At 38.1% G+C, this 20,997-nt stretch overlaps 1 protein-coding gene across 1 annotated transcript; it reads left to right on the top strand.

Moving 5' to 3' along the window:
* Positions 1-14,553: 14,553 nt before the first annotated feature.
* On the top strand, positions 14,554-16,238 carry LOC100664999 (olfactory receptor 2L13-like). Its single transcript, XM_003423029.3, has one exon. It carries the CDS (start codon positions 15,037-15,039, stop codon positions 15,973-15,975), a length of 939 nt encoding a protein of 312 aa, XP_003423077.2. The 5' UTR covers positions 14,554-15,036; the 3' UTR covers positions 15,976-16,238.
* Positions 16,239-20,997: the final 4,759 nt, after the last annotated feature.

Consider the following 20,997-nt stretch of genomic DNA (forward strand, 5'->3'; position numbering starts at 1 on the left):
CAGAACCAGCTCCAGGCAAGCATATGTGATCCACAGTCTTGGGCTTTCATCCCTACAGGGAACAAGGTGGCTATTATAACGCAAAGGAATTTCTGATAGGGATCTGACTGCATTTGTTTTAGCGGATTTACTGGAAAAACACGTTTTCCAGGTCTGACATCTCTGCGTATTCAACAGAGCCCTCACTGACCCACAACAGGGAACTGAGGGCTGAAGCTCCCCCCAGACCACCTAGCCTCCTGCCTTAGGGGTCTAAGGAGGGTGACACCTACCAATCTGTAGAGGTACTTGCATTGGGGGCCTAAGGTACAACTGCAGAGACCACCTACCAAGGTGCTTTAGGAATAGAGACACACTTACCTTACTGACACTTGGGGGAAGCCTGTCAGCATCCTGCCCCGCCCCGGAGTGTGAACCCTGCTGCTACTAGAATCTGGTGCACACAACTAGCACCACTACTTCTCAAGGTGGATAGGTGACAGTGTGCATCACACACTTGATGACCCCAAATCAGATTCTACTCAAGAATAGTGAATGGACTCAGGCACATATATCTGGTAACAGCCCAATCCAGCTGGTAATAGGTCATAAGTGAGTCAAGGGCTACAACAATCAAGACAGCACAATCTAGTAGCCCATCTACATATATTGAAAGAAAACAAAACAAGATAAGACTCAGAGAGCAAATACAGAATAAATCACTACAATATTTTAGTGATGGCTCGGAGACAGCAGTCCATATCAAACCACATAAAGAAGCAGACCATGACTTCTTTTACAACCCCCCAAACTAAAGAATCAAAATCTTTCCCAAATGAAGATACAATCCTGGAATTATCAGATACAGAACACAAAAAACTAATTTACAGAATGCTTAAAGACATCAGGAATGACCTCAGAAATGAAATAAGGCAAGCTACAGAAAAAGCCAAGGAACACACTGATAAAGAAGTTGAAGAACTCAAAAAGATTATTCAAGAACATAGTGGAAAAATTAATAAGTTGCAAGAATCCATAGAGAGACAGCATGCAGAAATCCAAAAGATTAACAATAAAATTACAGAATGAGACAATGCAATAGGAAGTCAGAGGAGCAGACTGGAGCAATTAGAATGCAGAGTGGGAAATCTGGAGGACCAGGGAATTAACACCAACATAGCTGAAAAAAAAAATCAGATAAAAGAATTTAAAAAAGTGAAGAAACCCTAAGAATCATGTGGCACTCAATCAAGAAGGATAACTTGCGTGTGACTGGATTCCCAGAACAGGGAGGGATAACAGAAAACACAGAGAGAATAGTTGAAGATCTAATGGCAGAAAACTTCCCTGACATCATGAAAGACGAAAGGATATCTATCCAAGATGCTCATCGAACCCCATTTAAGTTTGATCCAAAAAGAAAAACACCAAGACATATTATCATCAAACTTGCCAAAATGAAAGCTAAAGAGAAAATTTTAAAAGCAGCCAGGGAGAAAAGAAAGGTCTCCTTCAAGGGAGAATCAATAAGAATAAGTTCAGACTACTCAGCAGAAACCATGGAGGCAAGAAGGCAATGGGATGACATATACAGAGCACTGAAGGAGAAAAACTGCCAGCCAAGGATCATATATCCAGCAAAACACTCTTTGAAATATAAAGGCGAAATTAAGATATTTACAGATAAACTCAAGCTTAGAGAATTTGCAAAAACCAAACCAAAGCTACGAGAAATACTAAAGGAAATTATTTGGTCAGAAAACCAATAATATCAGATACCAGCACGACACAAGGTCACAGAACAGAACATCCTGATATCAACTCAAATAGGGAAATCACAAAAACAAATTAAGATTAATTTTTTTTTTAAAAAAAAGCTCAAAACAGGGAATCATTGAAGTCAATATGTAAAAGATCACAATAATCAAAAAGAGGGACTAAATACAGGAGGCATTGAACTGCCATATGGAGAGTGATACAAGGCAATATAGGACAATACAAGTTAGGTTTTTACCTAGAAAAATAGGGGTAAATATTAAGGTAACCACAAAGAGGTATAACAACTCCATAACTCAAAATAAAAACCAAGAAAAACGTTAACAACTCAGCAAGCATAAAGTCAAATACAATGAAAATGAGGAACACACAATGTACAAAGAAAAACGTCTCAGCACAAAAAAGTAAGTGGAAAAATGAAATTGTCAACAACACACATAAAAAGGCATCAAAATGACAGCACTAAACACATAAAAAAAATACTTATCTATAATTATGGTGAATGTAAATGGACTAAACGCACCAATAAAGAGACAGAGAGTCTCAGACTGGATAAAGAAACAAGATCCATCTATATGCTGCCTACAAGAGACACACTTTAGACTTAGAGACACAAACAAACTAAAACTCAAAGGATGGAAAAAATATATCAAGCAAACAATAAGCAAAAAGAGCAGGAGTAGCAATATTAATTTCTGACAAAATAGACTTTAAACTTAAATCCACCACAAAGGATAAAGAAGGACACTACATAATGATAAAAGGGACAATTGACCAGGAAGATATAACCATATTAAATATTTATGCACCCAATGACAGGGCTGCAAGATACATAAATCAAATTTTAACAGAACTGAAAAGTGAGATAGACACCTCCACAATTATAGTAGGAGACTTCAACACACCACTTTCGGAGAAGGACAGGACATCCAGTAAGAAGCTCAACAGAGACACGGAAGACCTAATTACTACAATCAACCAACTTGACCTCATTGACTTATACAGAACTCTCCACCCAACTGCTTCAAAGTATACTTTTTTTCCTAGCGCACATGGAACATTCTCTAGAATAGACCACATATTACGTCATAAAACAAACCTTTGCAGAATCCAAAATATTGAAATATTACAAAGCATCTTCTCAGACCACAAGGACATAAAAGTGGAAATCAATAACAGAAAAATTAGGGAAAAGAAATCAAAAGCTTGGAAACTGAACAATACCCTGCTGAAAAAAGACTGGGTTGTAGAAGACATTAAGGAGGGAATAAAGAAATTCATAGAATGCAATGAGAATGAAAATACTACCTATCAAAACCTCTGGGACACAGCAAAAGCAGTGCTCAGAGGCCAATTTATATCAATAAATGCACACATACAAAAAGAAGAAAGAGCCAAAATCAGAGAACTGTCCCTACAACTTGAACAAATAGAAAGTGAGCAACAAAAGAATCCATCAGGCACCAGAAGAAAACAAATAATAAAAATTAGAGCTGAACTAAATGAATTAGAGAACAGAAAAACAATTGAAAGAATTAACAAAGCCAAAAGCTGGTTCTTTGAAAAAATTAACAAAATTGATAAACCACTGGCCAGACTGACTAAAGAAATACAGGAAAGGAAACAAATAACCCAAATAAGAAACGAGAAGGGCCACATCACAACAGACCAAACTGCAATTAAAAGAATCATATCAGATTATTACAAAAAATTGTACTCTAACAAATGTGCAAACCCAGAAGAAATGAATGAATTCCTGGAAAAACACTACCTACCTAAACTAACACACTCAGAAGTAGAACAACTAAATAGACCCATAACAAAAAAGAGATTGAAAAGGTAATCAAAAAACTCCCAACAAAAAAAAAGCCCTGGCCTGGATGGCTTTACTGCAGAGTTCTACCAAACTTTCAGAGAAGAGTTAACACCACTACTACTAAAGGTATTTCAAAGTATAGAAAATGACGGAATACTACCTAACTCATTCTGTGAAGCCATCATTTCCCTGATACCAAAACCAGGGAAAGACATAACAAAAAAAGAAAATTACAGACCTATATTCCTCATGAACATAGACACAAAAATTCTCAACGAAATTCTAGCCAATAGAATCCAACAATATATCAAAAAAATAATGACCATGACCAAGTGGGATTTATACCAAGTATGCAAGGCTGGTTTAATATTAGAAAAACCATTAATGTAACCCACCATATACATAAAACAAAAGACAAAAACCACATGATCTTATCAATTGATGCAGAAAAGCCATTTGACAAAGCCCAACACCCACTTATGATAAAAACTCTCAGCAAAATAGGAATTGAAGGAAAATTCCTCAACATAATAAAGGGCATCTATACAAAGCCAAGAGCCAACATCACTCTAAATGGAGAGAGCCTGAAAGCATTTCCCTTAAGAACGGGAACCAGACAAGGATGCCCTTTATCACCGCCCTTATTCAACATTGTGCTAGAGGTCCTAGCCAGAGCAATTAGGCTAGACAAAGAAATAAAGGGCATTTGGATTGGCAAGGAGGAATTAAAATTATCTCTATTTGCAGATGACATGATCGTATACACAGAAAACCCTAGGGAATCCTCCAGAAAACTACTGAAACTAATAGAAGAGTTTGGCAGAGTCTCGGGTTATAAGATAAACATGCAAAAATCACTTGGATTTCTCTACATCAAAAAAAGAACATCGAAGAGGAAATCACCAAATCAATACCATTCACAGTAGCCCCCAAGAAGATAAAATGCTTAGGAATAAATCTTACCAAAGATGTAAAAGACCTATACAAAGAAAACTACCAAGTACTACTACAAGAAACTAAAAAGGACCTACTTAAGTGGAAAAACATACCTTGCTCATGGATAGGAAGACTTAATATAGTAAAAATGTCTATTCTACCAAAAGCCATCTATACATACAATGCACTTCCGATCCAAATTCCAATGACATTTTTTAATGTGATGGAGAAACAAATCACCAACTTCATATGGAAGGGAAAGAAGCCTCGGAGAAGTAAAGCATTACTGAAAAAGAAAAAGAAAGTGGGAGGCCTCACTCTACCTGATTTCAGAACCTATTGTACAGCCACAGTAGTCAAAACAGCCTGGTACTGGTACAACAACAGGCACATAGACCAATGGAACAGAATTGAGAACCCAGATATAAATCCATCCACATAGGAGCAGCTGATATTTGACAAAGGCCCAGTGTCAGTTAACTGGGGAAAAGATAGTCTTTTTAACAAATGGTGCTGGCGTAACTGGATATCCATTTGCAAAAAAATGAAACAGGACCCATACCTCACACCATGCACAAAAACTAACTCCAAGTGGATCAAAGACCTAAACATAAAGACTAAAACGATAAAGATCATGGAAGAAAAATAGGGACAACGTTAGGAGCCCTAATACAAGGCATAAAGAGAATACAAAACATTACCAAAAATGACGAAGAGAAACCAGATAACTGGGAGCTCCTAAAAATCAAACACCTATGCTCATTTAAAGACTTCACCAGAAGACTAAAAAGACCATCTACAGACTGGGAAAGAATTTTCAGCTATGACATCTCCGACCAGCGCCTGATCTCTAAAATCTATATGATTCTGTCAAAACTCAACCACAAAAAGACAAACAACCCAATCAAGAAGTGGGCAAAGGATATGAACACGCACTTCACTAAAGAAGATATTCAGGTGGATAACAGATACATGAGAAAATGCTCTTGATCATTAACCGTTAGAGAAATGCAAATTAAAACTACGATGAGATTCCATCTCACTCCAACAAGGCTGGCATTCATCCAAAACACACAAAATAATAAATGTTGGAGAGGCTGCGGAGAGATTGGAACTCTTATACACTGCTGGTGGGAATGTAAAATGGTACAACCACTTTGGAAATCTATCTGGCATTATCTTAAAAAGTTAGAAATAGAACTACCATACAACCCAGAAATCCCACTCCTCGGAATATACCCTAGAGAAATAAGAGCCTTTACACAAACAGATATATGCACACCCATGTTTACTGCAGCACTGTTTACAATAGCAAAAAGCTGGAAGCAACCAAGGTGTCCATCAACGGATGAATGGTTAAATAAATTATAGTATTTTCACAGAATGGAATACTACGCATCAATAAAGAACAGTGAGGAATCTGTGAAACATTTCATAACATGGAGGAACCTGGAAGGCATTATGATGAGCAAAATTAGTCAGAGGCAAAAGGACAAGTATTGTGTAAGACCACTATTATAAGATCTTGAGAAATAGTATAAACTGAGAAGAACACATACTTTTGTGGTTAGGAGGTGGGGAGGGAGGGAGGGTGGGAGAGGGCTTTTTACTGATTAGTTAGTAGATAAGAACTGCTTTAGGTGAAGGGAAGGACAATACTCAATACATGGAAGGTCAGCTCAACTGGACTGGACCAAAAGCAAAGAAGTTTCCGGGATAAACTGAATGCTTCAAAGGTCAGTGGAGCAAGGGTGGGGGTTTGGGGACCACGGTTTAAGGGGACTTCTAAGTCAATTGGCAAAATAATTCTATTATGAAAACATTCTGCATCCCACTTTGAAATGTGGCGTCTGGGGTCTTAAATGCTAAGAAGCGGCCATCTAAGATGCATCAATCGGTCTCAGCCCACCTGGATCAAAGGAGAATGAAGAACACCAAGTCACACGATAACTATGAGCCCAAGAGACGGAAAGGGCAACATGAACCAGAGACCTACATCATCCTGAGACCAGAAGAACTAGTTGGTGCCCGGCCACAACCGATGACTGCCCTGACAGGGAGCACAACAGAGAACCCCTGAATGAGCAGGAGATCAGTGGGATGCAGACCCCAAATTCTCATAAAAAGACCAGACTTAGTGGTCTGACTGAGACTAGAGGAATCCCGGCGGTTTTTGGCCCAGGACAGGAACCATTCCCGAAGACAACTCATCAGACATGGAAAGGACTGGACACTGGGTAGGAGAGAGATGCTGATGAAGAGTGAGCTATTTGTATCAGGTGGACACTTGAGACTGTGTTGGCATCTCCTGTCTGGAGGGGGGATGGGAGGGTAGAGAAGGTTGGACGCTGGCAAAATTGTCAAGAAAGGAGAGATTGGAAGGGCTGACTCATTAGGAGGAGAGCAAGTGGGAGTATGGAGTAAGGTGTATATAAACTTATATGTGACAGTCTGACTTGATTTGTAAACGTTCACTTGAAGCTCAATAAAAATTAAAAAAAAAATTCATCATCAGTAAGTGGGATTCATACCAGGTATGCAGGGATGGTTCAACATTAGAAAAACAATCAGTGTAATCCATCACAGAAATAAAACAAAAGACAAGAACCACATGATCTTATCAATTGGTGCAGAATGGGTATTTGATAAAGTCAAACACCAATTCATGATAAAAACTCTCAGGAAAATAGGAATAGAAGGGAAAATCATCATTAACACAATAAAGGGGATTTTTATACAGAGCCAGCAGCCACATTCTAGATGGAGAGAGTCTGAAAGCATTCTCGGTGAGAACAGAAACCAGACAAGGATGCCTTTTGTTACCACTCTTATTCAACATTGTGCTGGATGCTGTAGCCAGAGCAATTAATCAAGAAAAAGAAATAAAGACCATCCAAATTGGTAAGGAAAAAGTCAAAGTATCCCTATTTGCAGATGATATGATCTTATATGCAGAGAACCCCATAGAATTCACAAGAAAACTACTGGAACTAGAAGGATATTTCAACAAAGTATCCGGATACAAGATAAATATACAAAAATCAGTTAGATTTCTCTACACCAACAAAGAGAACTTTGTGAAAAGAAAATCACCACATCAGTACCATTTACTATAGCCCCCAAGAAGATAAAGTACTTAGGAATAAATCTAACCACAGACGTAAAAGACCTATACAAAGAAAACTACAAGACACTACGCAAGAAACCAAAAGAGACCTACATAAGTGGAAAAACATGCTTCGCTCATGGATAGAAAGACTCAACATTGTGAAAATGTCAATTCTACCCAAAGCTATCTATAGGTACAATGCAATCCCAATCCAAATTCCCATGACATTTTTTAACAAGATGGAAAAATAAATCACCAACTTCATATGGAAAGGGAAGAAGCCCCAGATAAGTAAAGCATCACTGAAGAAGAAGAACCAAATGGGAGGCCTCACACTACCTGATTTCAGAACCTATGATACCACCACAGTAGTCAAAACAGCATGGTGCTGGTACAACAGCAGATACACAGACCAATGGAACAGAATTGAGAATCCAGACATAAATCCAGCCACATATGAGCAGCTGATATTTGACAAAGGCCTAAAGTTAAATGGGGAAAAGACAGTCTGTTTAACAAATGGTAGTAGTGTAACTGGATATCCATTTGTAAAAAAATGAAACAGGACCCATACCTCACACCATGCACAGAAACTAAGTCAGAATGGATCAAAGACCTAAAAATAAATTCTAAAATGATTAAAGATCTTGGAAGAAAAAGTAGGCACAACGCTAGGAGCCCTAGTACATGGCATAAATAGTGTACAAACCATAACTAAGAATGTACAAACCATAACTAACAATGTACAAATGTCAGAAGAAAAACTAGATAACTGAGAGCTGTTAAAAATCAAACATTTATTCTCATCAAAAGACCTCACCAAAAGAGTAGAAAGAGAACCTACAGACTGGAAAAATTTTTTGGCTAGGACATATCCAAAAAGGTCTAATCTCTAAAATCTACAATATACTGCAACATCTCAACAACAAAAAAACAAATCAATTAACAAATGGGCTAAGAATATGAACAGAGGCTTTACCAAAGAAGACATTCAGGTGGCTAACAGACACATAAGGAAATGCTCATGATCATTAGCCATTAAAGAAATGCAAATCAAATCTATAATGAGATACCATCTCACCCCAATGAGGCTGGCCATAATCCAAAAAACACAAAATTGTAAATGTTGGAGAGGTTTTGGAGAGATTGGAAAACTTATCCACTGGTGGTGGGAATGTAAAATGTTAAATCCACTTTGGAAAATGATTTGGAGCTTCCTTAAAAAGCTAGAAGTACCATACAATCCAGCAATCTGGCTCCTAGGAATATGCCTAGAGAAATAAAAGCTGTCACACAAATAGACATGTGAACACCCACGTTCATTGTAGCATTGTTCACAATAACAAAAAGATGGAAGATGCCATAACAAACTTTCTTAAGAAAATGTTCTGCATCCCTCTTTGGTAAGTGGCATTTGGTGTCTTAAAAGCTTGCAAATGGCCATCTAAGATGCATCAATTGGTCCCATCCTGGTTGGAGCAAAGGAGAATAAAGAAAACCAAAAACACAATGAAAATATTAGCCCAAGATACTAATGGACCACATAAACCAGAGACTCTGCCAGCCTGAGTCCAGAAGAACTAGATGGTGCCCCACTGCCATCAATGACAGCCCTGACAAGGAGCACAGCAGAGAGTCATGGATGGAGCAGGAGAAAAGTTTGGAGCAGAACTCAAATTCACATCAAAGACCAGAATTAATGGTCTGACAGAGACTGAAGGACCCCCAAAACTATAGCCCCCAGGCCTCTGTTAACCCAGAACTGAATCCCACTCTTCAGACAAAGATTAGACAGGACTATATCAAAAAATAATACACATAAGGAGTGTGCTTCCTAGTTCAGTCAGATACATGAGACCAAATGGGTGGGTCCTGTCCAGAGGCAGGATGAGAAGGCAGGAAGAGACAGGAACGCACAAAGGGACCAGGGATGGAAAGCAGGACTGTGCTGTCACATTGGGGGGATTGCAACTAATATCACAAGACAGTATGTGTATAAATTTTTGTATAAGAAATTAACCTGAACTCTAAACTTTGACTGAAAGCACAATTAAGAAAAAAATAGCTTAAATGTATACTTCACAGTTTTGAAATCTGTGGTTTCAGCAGGATCATAAGAGATCCTAAAATCCGTTGAGCCCTTTCACTGTCTCAGGTGCTATCTAAACATTTAACATACATCATCTCATTTAACTCTTACAGTATACCTAAGCCCAGATTTACAGATATGGAAACAAAGTAGACTGTTAACTAATTTCCCCAACTCACCTTTCTAATCACAGTTGGATCTGGCTTCTTTAATCCTTAGCTCTCTTACATGCAAAGTGAGGATATTTTAATAATATAATCTCTCAAATAATATAGCTCTCAAATAATATTCTGGAGTAATAAAGCCCATCTTTCTGTCTAACTGTGGGTACTAGCCAAATAAAACAGAGTTCTCCAGGTAGATTGCTTTGGTCTAAGTGAATATCTGATTTGATCTCTAAGAAAGAGAGTCAAGTGAGATGGCCAGGGTTTTGGCCCCCACAGACTTAGACATTGGGGATCAATTAAAGGAGAAAAAAAGAATATCTAAGGCTGAGGATGCAAGGCTGTCTATATAAAATACAGCAGCTCATCCTTCTGGCTTTCAACTGTAGGACTTATGGGAATTTGATTAGATTAGGTGTGAAATAGCTTATTCTATTTTCACTGGAACAAGATAACAAGAAAGCAAGATCTTGGAACGAAAAGCATTCCCCGTATATGAACTTCTGAGGTACGGAAAACCTTAGTTTCAAACCAAACCCCACAAAACCCATTATGTTAAAAAGTTGAGGTACATACAAAGGCTCATAATAACAAATAGGAGCTTTTTGAGATGCTCATCAGAACATTATTATTATTTTTATTACTATATTATTACATTAAAGATGTTTTAGTGGATCTGGAGGGGTTTCTTTAATGTTTTTGTTACCGGAGAAAGTGTCCTGGGTTCTTGTCTTCAGTGTAGGAAAGAATTCGAACTCTGAGACAAGCAGTGCCAAGCAAGCAGAGGTTTAGTAGCTAGCAGAGGGTTAGTAGCGAAAGTACACTTGACCAGGGAGTGTCAAACAGGCTGCTCAGAGAGATAGAGTCTGAGTGCCCTGACACAGTCATTTTCTTAGGGCTTTATACCCTTTTCTCCTACCTCCCACTCCTTTTTCTCGTGGGCCGCCTTCCGTTCTATGGACTGGAGCGCTTTGATGGCTTAACGTTTAACTGCCAAGTCAGGGACCCTTTCCTGCCTTTCTCTTTCTCTTGTGCAAGCTCTCCCCCTCCCCCTTACATCATCCATTTCCTCTCTTTCTTTCCCGAGTGCAAGCTCTCCCCTTACATTTTTTATGCATAGAAACAGACTATTTACTATATACTAAGACAAACATTTGACCAATGGATGTTAGACATGAACCCTACTTAAGTGTCCTGACAGAGACAATCTGAAGCTATGAAAATTCTACTATGTGCTACCCTGGAGTGGTGTGACCTTAATTAAAATAGTTAACATTTCTGAGTTCGAAGCCCCTTAATGATTAAACACACCGAGCTTCAAAGGGTGCCTCAGAAGAAAGGTCTGGTGATCTAATTTCAAAAACCTCAGCCATTAGAAACCCTATGCAGCACAGTTCTACTCTGATGCACATGGGGTCTCCCTGAGTCAGAGCTGCCTCAATGGTAAGTGGATTTAAGGTTGTATTAAGGCTATCATAATGATTGTCAGGCTTCTGGAGGAGAAACCACATGCCTATGTGAAGCGTTTTGCATTTATTACTTAACTTAATTCTCACATAAGGAGGCATTAGCATCAAATGTCTGTGGAATCTGACCCCTGAGGATAACTGTGATGACACCAATTAGAAAGGCCACTCTCCTCTCTTCCTGGGCCTGTTTCCATTCCCTCCAAACTGATCTCCTACTTATATGTTTGATGAAACTTTCTGCTCACCCCAGAGCATCCTGTGTAATCTCTAACACACAGGTAAGATTACTCCACACTCTAATGGCATCTCATCTTGCCCAGAAGCAAATCTAAATCCTCATCTTGGCCTGGCATTTGTCATATCATATGCCATTCCCTCTTACGCCCTGTGCTTTGGAAACAGTGGTTTCCTTTTTATTTTCCTCAAAATAAAACTAAATATGCCCTCACTACGAGGCTTTTCACTTGCTGTTCGTCTTGGGTAGACTACTCCTCAACCAGGCCTGTTCTAATGTTGCTTCCTAACAGGGACTCTCTTAAAATCTCTTAGGTCCTGAAAGTGCTCTAGCTCCTTACTCTATTTTACTTTATTCATTGTTACATAACCTTGTATTGTATGTTTTAGTTTACTCTATCACGCATTAAAGTTTAACTACAGGATTATAGGAGCTTGTATGATATAATCACCAGTACATCTCAGTACCAACAGCACTGCAGTAAATAGAAAATCGATGAATATTTTTTGAGTAAGTGTGTCATGCTGACGATGATGACAATCTTTATCTGTTAGATCATCAGTTTTTATTTCTACAAGTTAAAAGAAACAGCCCATGAACCCATCTACCTGCTACCATCCCAACTAGCATCCTCATTCAATGGTATCATGCATCTGTCATGTTCCCTGATGGTGCTTTTTTTTTTTTTCCCCACTGTTAGTATTTGTCAAGAAGACAGCTATAAAATTTTTCCATTTGTCTATCACAAACTCACAATTTTACTCATGTGTTTCAAAGTTATATGAGGTAGCAGTTGATTTTAAGTTACCAAATGTGAAGAACTGTAATAAACCATTGATTGATGCCCTTTCCTGTTTAAAAATCAATAATCCAAGATTTCTGCTTGAATCAATAACTCGCAGGGAATGCAGCATCAGGGCTCCCTCTTCAGACAGAAGCTTATAGCATAAGGCAGGAAATCCCATGCCTAGAATGGGTTAAGGATGAAAGTATATAGTAGAAATACAAGAAGTGTCACAATCATAGTTTGTGTTTGTTTAGGCAACTGAGTTGAGAAGAAAAACAAATGATCAGAATTTAGGTTACAAAAATATAAAAAGAGAGGCTATGAAAGGTTGAGTTAAAATATTCCAAGAGGAAAGTTTGGGAATAAAAAGCTAGAAAAAATCACCAGAAAGGAAAAGTTCTTTACTTTCATCTCTTGTTGATTTTATTATTCTAAATGATTAATATTTGATTTCAATTAAATTACATTACATAATAAGCTCTTAAAATAACTGCAACCATATGTAATCTCTAAATCGATGTAGAAGCCAGAGCATATATCTTATATCTACTTTTGTAGTTGAACAGTGTTGCAACCATCTGACTCTGCTGCCATCTACTATATGAAAATCAAACTACAGAAGGAGAAAATAAATGCCCACTTGATGGTTCCCTGGGTGGTGAAAGCAGTTAAGGAGCTGGGCTGCTAATCCAAAAGCTGGGGGTTCAAGGCCACCCAGAGTTGTGTGGAAAGAAAGGCCTGGTTGATCTACTTCCAAAAAAATCACTTATTGAAAACTGTATGGAGCACAGTTCTACTCTGACTCCTGTGAGGTCCTTTTGAGACAGAACAGACTCATCAGCAAAAAAAATTTATTTATTTTTTAAATCTCAGTATGCTTTGACCTACTTGCAAATATGGAATAAACCCCAATCTCTTTCAAAAGGTTAATTATTATGCAGTTTAAATTGAGACAAGTTAGGCACTAGGCACAAAGTCATTTACCAAACAAGAAGTAATCTTGGAATACGAAAAAAACAAATTCAAAGGAAGAACAGATATAAATTTGGATTACATCGTTAACTGTATTTGAGAAAGTTATTTGTCATATCTATGAATACTACTTTTATTATTTTAAAAAAGTGGATATTTATGCCTAAATTTACAGAATTTGGGGGATGGTTATAACAAATGAGTTAAAGTGAAAAAAAATCCTATGAGTCTAAGAGCTTCCCATTTATCTAGTTTTAATCTCTCTGCTCCTTGTTATATCTCCATTATCATACTACTTATTGTTGGGGACAGTGGAAAATAAAATGAAAAAATGTATACTATAGAATCTGTGACCTCATCACACTCACTTCATCTGCGTAAAGAAATGAAAGGTATGTAGAAAATCTATGCATTTAATTTCAAGTTCTGCAGGGCTTCAGAAAATGAAAACATCAGTAGGCATGAGAAAATATTCAATAATATTTTATAAATAGTGTGGATTTCATAGGGTTCCAGGGAGCCCTGATGGCACAATTGTTAAGTGCTTTTCTACTAACAAGAAGGTTGGAGGATCAACCCCATCCAGTGGCTCCACAGGAGAAAGACCTGGTGATCTGCTTTTATAAAGATTACAGTCCAGAAAACCACATGAATCAGTTCTTCTCTGTCACATGGGGTTGCTACGAGTTGAAAATCAACCGAACAGTACTTAACAACAGTAGGCATGCAGGATTTTACAGTTCAAGGACAGTGATTTCAAACGGTGGGTGCATTTTAAGAAAGGCACAAAATGATAAAGAACTTGAGAGAGTAGTAAGGTACAATCAAGGATTGTCTGGCTGGATTAGTGCCAGTTAGGGAGGGAAGACCAGAAAGTAACAATGCAGAAGAAGGCTAGAGATATGAGGCACAGAATTTCAGTATATAAAAAGTCGCTGGGTCTTATGTCAGTTATTATTGAACATATGACCTATGCAATTGATGATGCAGGATCTGGGTTGTGCAAACTGTTAAGTGCTCAGGTACTAACCAAAAGGTTGGCAGTTAGAGTCCACACAGAGGTCCCTCAGAAAAAAGGCCTGGATATCTACTTTAGACAAATCAGCCTCTAAAAACTCTGTGGAGAACAGTTCTATTCTGACACATGAAATCACCATGAGGAGTCAGAATTGACTCCACAACAATTTCTTTTTTTTTTTTTTTTAATCACTGAAGGCCAAAAAAACCAAACCCGTTGCCATTCAGTCGATTCCAACTCATAGTGGCCCGATAGGACAGAGTAGGACTGCCCCATAGGGTTTCCAAGGAGCGCATGGTGGATTTGAACTGCTGACCTTTTGTAGCTCTTAACCACTTGAGTCCCCTGAATAATCATGTCTAATGGGACTGGCCAGGAGTAGTACCAGGGAGGGGAGTCTTAAGTTGTTTGTCTTTATTGTGTATGGTACTAGACTTATACTTAAAAACCACTTTTCTGTATGGCTTGCTCACTTGCTTACCAGATAATACATGGAGAAGAGGTTGGGACATTCAGCTCTGAAACTGATTTCAACAAAATTTGAAGAGTTGGAAAAAGGAAAAAAAATGTAAAAAAACATTAACAAATTCCAAATTCCTTTTTATGCCCTGTTCTTTCTAGCTTCATTTTTTTTGTTTGTTTTCGTTTTTGTTCTTCTTTCAAGAAAATTAAAACAGTAAGTTTTCATGGAGAAATGGAATCAAACTTCTAATGATTTCATTTTGTTGGGACTCCTTCCCCCAAATCAAACTGGCATGCTGCTCTTGTGCCTTATCCTCCTTGTATTCTTTCTGGCCTCAGTGGGAAACTCAACCATGATTTTCCTCATTTGCATGGATTCCCGACTCCACACACCCATGTACTTTCTCCTTAGCCAGCTCTCACTCACGGACCTGATGTACATCTCTACTACCGTCCCCAAGATGGTGCATAACTTCCTCTCTGGCCACAAAGGCATCTCTTTCCTAGGATGTGGCTTTCAAAGCTTCTTCTTCTTGACAACGGGTGGTGCTGAAGCCTTACTCTTGGGCTCCATGGCCTATGACCGTTACGTGGCCATCTGTCACCCCCTCCATTATCCCAGCCATGTGACTAGAAGGATGTGTGTCCAGATGATCATAGGATCTTGGATCTTGGGGTCCATCAACTCTTTGGCACACACAGCCTATATCCTTCATATTCCTTACTGCCGGTCCAGGGCCATTGATCATTTCTTTTGCGATGTCCCAGCCATGGTGTCTCTTGCATGTATGGACACCTGGGTCTATAAGTACATGGTTTTTGTGAGCACTAGCCTCTTTCTGTTCCTTCCTTTCCTTGGCATCACTGCTTCCTACAGCAGAGTCCTTCTGGCTGTCTACCATATGCGCTCCAAAGAAAGAAGGAAAAAGGCCTTCACCACCTGTTCAACGCATTTAACTGTAGTTACCTTTTACTATGCACCATCTGCTTACACCTATAGTCGGCCCAGGAATGTCCACTCACCAGCAGAAGATAAGAATTTGGCCATTTTTTACACCATCCTCACTCCCATGCTCAATCCCATTATCTACAGCCTGCGGAATAAGGAAGTCCTCAGGGCCATGACAACAGTGTTTGGAATATTTTCTTCTAAGAAAGAATAGTCATGGCTGTCCTTACTTTTTTTTTTCTTTATTTTCTTTTTTGTGTTGAGTCGAACATCTTAGAGAAGTGCTTTTCAATAGAAATATAATAGAAGACATATGTAATTTTAAATTTTCCAGTAGACATATTAAAAAGTTAAATGAAAGTGAAATTAATTTAAAGAGTATATTTATTTAACAAAACATTAGTAATATTGTAACTAATATAAATTTTATCTATTTTGATGTTAATTGTGTATTCTATTATTACAATGTATTATATACATATAAAAAAAACTAGTTTTTTTTATACTACACATATATATGCATATACATGTAAATACATATAAAACCCAGTGCTGTTGAGTCGATTCCGACTCATACCGACCCTATAGGACAGAGTAGAACTGCCCCACAAAGTTTCCAAGGATTAATAGTAATATATGCAGGAAAAATACATATAAAAAAGTATATTTCCTGCATATATTACTATTAATATAATAATGTTTTCTATTTCATTGAAATATTATCATTTGTACATGTAATCAGTATAAAAGTATTAATGTGACATTTTTACATTGTTTTCATTCTAAGTCTTCTCAATCTTGTGTGTACGTTATACTTAAAGCACATTGCAATCTAGACTATACTTATTTCAAGGGCCAATAGCCACATGGGACCAGTGGCAACAGTGTTGGACAGCACAATTTTAAAGCATCCAGGAAAATGTTTTGGAAAGAATATATCTATGGTGTATAAAAGTACATATGTGGTATATAAAATATGGTTGACTAGATGTAAAGTAACCAAAATAAGTATGCTAATGTTGTGTTTATAAGAGTTTGTTTATTTGTATATCTTGATTATAATTGACATTTGCAGTCCATCCTTTCCTAGTCTCCTTTTACAAGACGATTTGGAGAGATATTATTTGATTTGGAGTCCCCCAGAAATGAAAACTGTTAATTTGCTTGGCTTCTGACTGAAAGGTTCATGGTTTGAGTCTACCCGCAGGTGCCTCAGTAGAATGGCCTGGAGATACACCTCTGAAAGATCAGTCATTGAAAACTCTATGGAACAAAGTTCTACTCTGACACATATAAGGTCACCATCAGCCTGAGTAGACTCAATGGCAAGTAGTTTCATGACTTAGGAATTTTTTATTTCAATAAATATAAAACCAAAAATCCAAACCCATATACTGAGGTAAATGACCTGGATGGGGCATGAGAATTATAGGCAATTTGCTTTACATTCAAATGAACAAAATTACGTATTTAAATAACCTTAAAGAAGTTTTCGTAGTCACATACGTTATTTGTCTAGAGCTACTGGGGGCTACAGCACTGAAACAAAATGAAAATAGTGATTTTGCAGAGGCTGAAATTCTATGCTAATAAATCACTATGTTTTGTTTAACGAAAGTTTTATTATTGTTATTTTACTCATACATTTCAGTTACTTCAAACTTACCAGTGAAATTGTTTAGGAAGGGTTTTTAATGATTGTGGGGGGAAAGAAATGGAGACTTGGAAGAGACCATCCCTCTCCAACTCTGTATTCATTGTTGAAGCTCACTTTCCCAATGTCTTTCCAGGGACTTTTTTAACATCTTCCTATTTTTAGTAACTGGAATTCATTTTAACTTAAAATATATTGACATCCAAGTTATTTTACTAAAATATAGATGTGATCTTGTTATTCTTCCTTTTTAAGACAATTACTCCCTACTAGATTCACAAAAAGTTCCAAACTTAAATTCATATTCAAATATTTCTGAAATCTATATTATGTTTACCTTTACCTTTTTACCACTCAATCCACATACCTGGTGCTATGGATACACTGATCCTCTAGCCTGTTCCTGTAGTACTTCATGTCCCCACACATTTGAAACTTTGCTAAAGCCATTTCCCACTCATGAAAAATTCTACTCCTCATTTTCTTGTGTCTGCCAATCTCAGTTCTGCCTTTTTTTTAAAAAGTAACTAAAAATTCTCTTTCCATCTCCTCACATCCACAGCTAACCTATTCTTCCACAAACCTCCACTTCTATATTTTTAAGACAGCATAGTTAAATTGACACTCATTTTTATGTCTGTGTCTCCTTTCAAATCAAAGTGCATGGCAGATAGTAATAACTAGGATGATAACGTCAGCTAATGTTTACTAAGTGTAAATGCATAACTTGTATATGCAACTTAAAGTTCCCTACAAAATGATGGTTCCAATATTTACTCCACTTTGTTTTAAAACTTACCTTGGGTCAGAGTGCTGGGAAAAGTAGCACTAGACTTAGAAGTCACATTTCTTAGCATCTGAAGCTATGGCTCCTAATCCCCACTTTATACTGCCATTGCCATTTTGGTCTGGGTTTCCCCAACAGAGGGGGCTGCGGTCTGTCAGTGGTAGAATTCTCACCTTCCATTCCAGAGTCCCACATTCTTTTCTCAGCCAATGTGCCTCAATCACAGCCACTACCCATCTGTCAGTGGAGGATTGCATGTTGCTGTGATGCTGAACAGGTTTCAGTGGAGCTTCAGACTAAGAAAAGCTAGGAAGAAAGTTTTGGCAACCTACTTCCAAAATATCAGCCACAATGGTCTGATCCTGTTGTGTACGGATAACCTTGAGTGAAGACTCACTTGATGGGAGCTAACAAAACAACATACCAACAGAATAACCCATATCTGTGACATGCAAATCCTGGAGACATCAGTTTTCTTAACAGTGTTATTTGGAAACTCGACTGTGCTTATTGACATGTGATACTGTAACTGAACATGGGCTTTTGACCTGTCTTATTTATTAGCCAATCAAAATAAGACATACACCACACCACCAGTTGCAAGGGAAACAGAAAGTGGAAATTTATTGTTTGTGCAAACAATGAGCAATGTGGGGCCTAGCAGCCGAAAGACCACCCACTCCCAGCCCCAGGGGACTTGGAATTTTTATGCCCTCCAGTCCCCACTGAGTGGGATTGGCCCCCAAAATCTGACACCTTTGTCCCTCCCATGTCCATAAGTGGAGATCCAGGTGCTGAATCATTTGCAAAGGAAGGGAACTTTTGCTTTGCAAATGGCATTGGGAGCAGCTATGTGCCAGAGAACGTCTTTCTCTCCAGCAAACTTCAGGTCAGAGTCAAGTTCCAGCCACAGCACTTCATGTCCTGCACATGTGCGGAGATCTCAATTTGCTGTGTGCAGGATTTCAGTGCCAAATTCAAGTAGCAGTTGGAGGGCTATGAGGGAGGAGGGGGAACTACCATAGAGTGGGGGAAACCTCTGCGGCACCTTCAATACCAGTTCATAAAAATTGTGGACATATTTCCTGACAGAATCAAGGCATAGTTTAACCAGATAATTGCTCTATGCAAAGTCAAGGGATCATTGCCCATAGCCTTCCTTTACTTCTTTAAATGGCAAGGAATTGAGTACTGGATTCTCAGTCTAAGATGCATCTCATTCATTTGCTCTACTTGAATCACATTTTCCTCTGGAATTGAAATAAAAATAATAGGTGCCTATTCGTGCTCTGAATATAGTCTCTAGGATCAGATTTTGGACATTGACATTGAGGTTTCTAACGTCTTCTCACTCAAAGATCATAGCCTACGACAGAAAAAAAATGGTGTCACGGACCACTCAGGACAGCATTTTGGAGGGGAAGGTAGTTGTGCAAAACTATATTCTGCCCTTTGTCCCAAAGTGTAAAGAGTCCTAAGACATTTTAAATTACATGTAAACACTTTTATAATAGACCCTGGGCCAAATTGAACATTATTCTCTGAATAAGAAGGGTACTTTTTCAATGCAATCAGAAGACACATTGTTCAACATTATTATTCCTAGCATAATTTCAGTCAAAGTACGCAGAGTTCTGGCTCCCTGTGGGATTAGTGCTTCTGTGGTCCTAACCCACTATAAGCATAACATTGTGAACTAGGCCAGCATAAGGCTGGTTCTTATGTTGTGAGAGACAAATATACCTCTACCTTCCCACTTCTCCCATTACTTCACTTTCTATTTCTAGGCTCAATAATTTGCTGCAACAATCACAAAGAACAAACAAGAACTCATGGACTGTACTCATGGCTACATGGTATCTTAGAGTAATTACGCAGAAGTAAAATGATACAATTCAGGATGCATGGAATTGTCATAGGACCCAGCAATTTCACTTCTAGGTATATACTCTAAGGCCCTAAAAGCAATGAGAGAAACAGACATACCTACACTGATGTTCCTTGCAGCATTATTCACAACTGGAAAAAGCTGGAAACAACCCATGTGTCCTTCAACAGATGAATGGATAAATAAAATGTGATACATATAGAGGGGAATACTACTCAGGAATAAATAAAAATGAAGTCCTTATACATGCTACAACATAGGTGAACCTTGAAGACATTGCAGAGTGATATAAGACAGTTGAAAAAAAAATTTTTTTTAAGACAATTACAACAGGAAAATTATTGTATGGTCTCACTTATATGAAATGACAAGAATAATTATATACAGACCAATGGTTACTAGTGGTTACCAGGAGGGGAGGTGGGGGAAAGCAGGGCAAAGGAAAATCACTCACTGGGAAGTAGTGAATTTTCATCTGTGGTGATGAGAAAATTAGTATCAACTAAAGGCATGGGTACACATTCAGACTAATGAAGGTGTCATCATTAAACTGTGCACCAGGGGAAATAAAGGGAAGGTGTGCAAAATGGCAAATAAGCTTTTATTTTAAACCACAATAGCTGCAAAAAAAAAAAAAACTATACTTGCTACTACTTAGATACAGTTAAATATTTCATGCGATTACTCTTCTTGGTTTGAAGGTTTTGGGCCATGGCTTCCTGTGTCTATCCAGTCAATTGGCCTAACATTGTTTTTAGAGTTTTTGTTCTACCTCCTCGTTTGGTGACTAGTGCCTGGGGTCTTAAAAGCTTGTGAGTGGCCACCCAAGATGCAACTGATCTCTATTTGCCTGGAAACAGCTGAGGAAGATGACCCGGGAATCAGAAGGAAATGTCTAACTACGTCC

The sequence above is a fragment of the Loxodonta africana genome, chromosome 2 (assembly GCF_030014295.1).
Source record: "Loxodonta africana isolate mLoxAfr1 chromosome 2, mLoxAfr1.hap2, whole genome shotgun sequence".
In the NCBI taxonomy this organism is placed as follows: Eukaryota; Metazoa; Chordata; class Mammalia; order Proboscidea; family Elephantidae; genus Loxodonta; species Loxodonta africana.

Coding starts and splice junctions, on each gene's coding strand:
- LOC100664999 (XM_003423029.3), top strand. CDS start 15,037: ATGGAGAAATGGAATCAAACTTCTAATGATTTCATTTTGTTGGGACTC.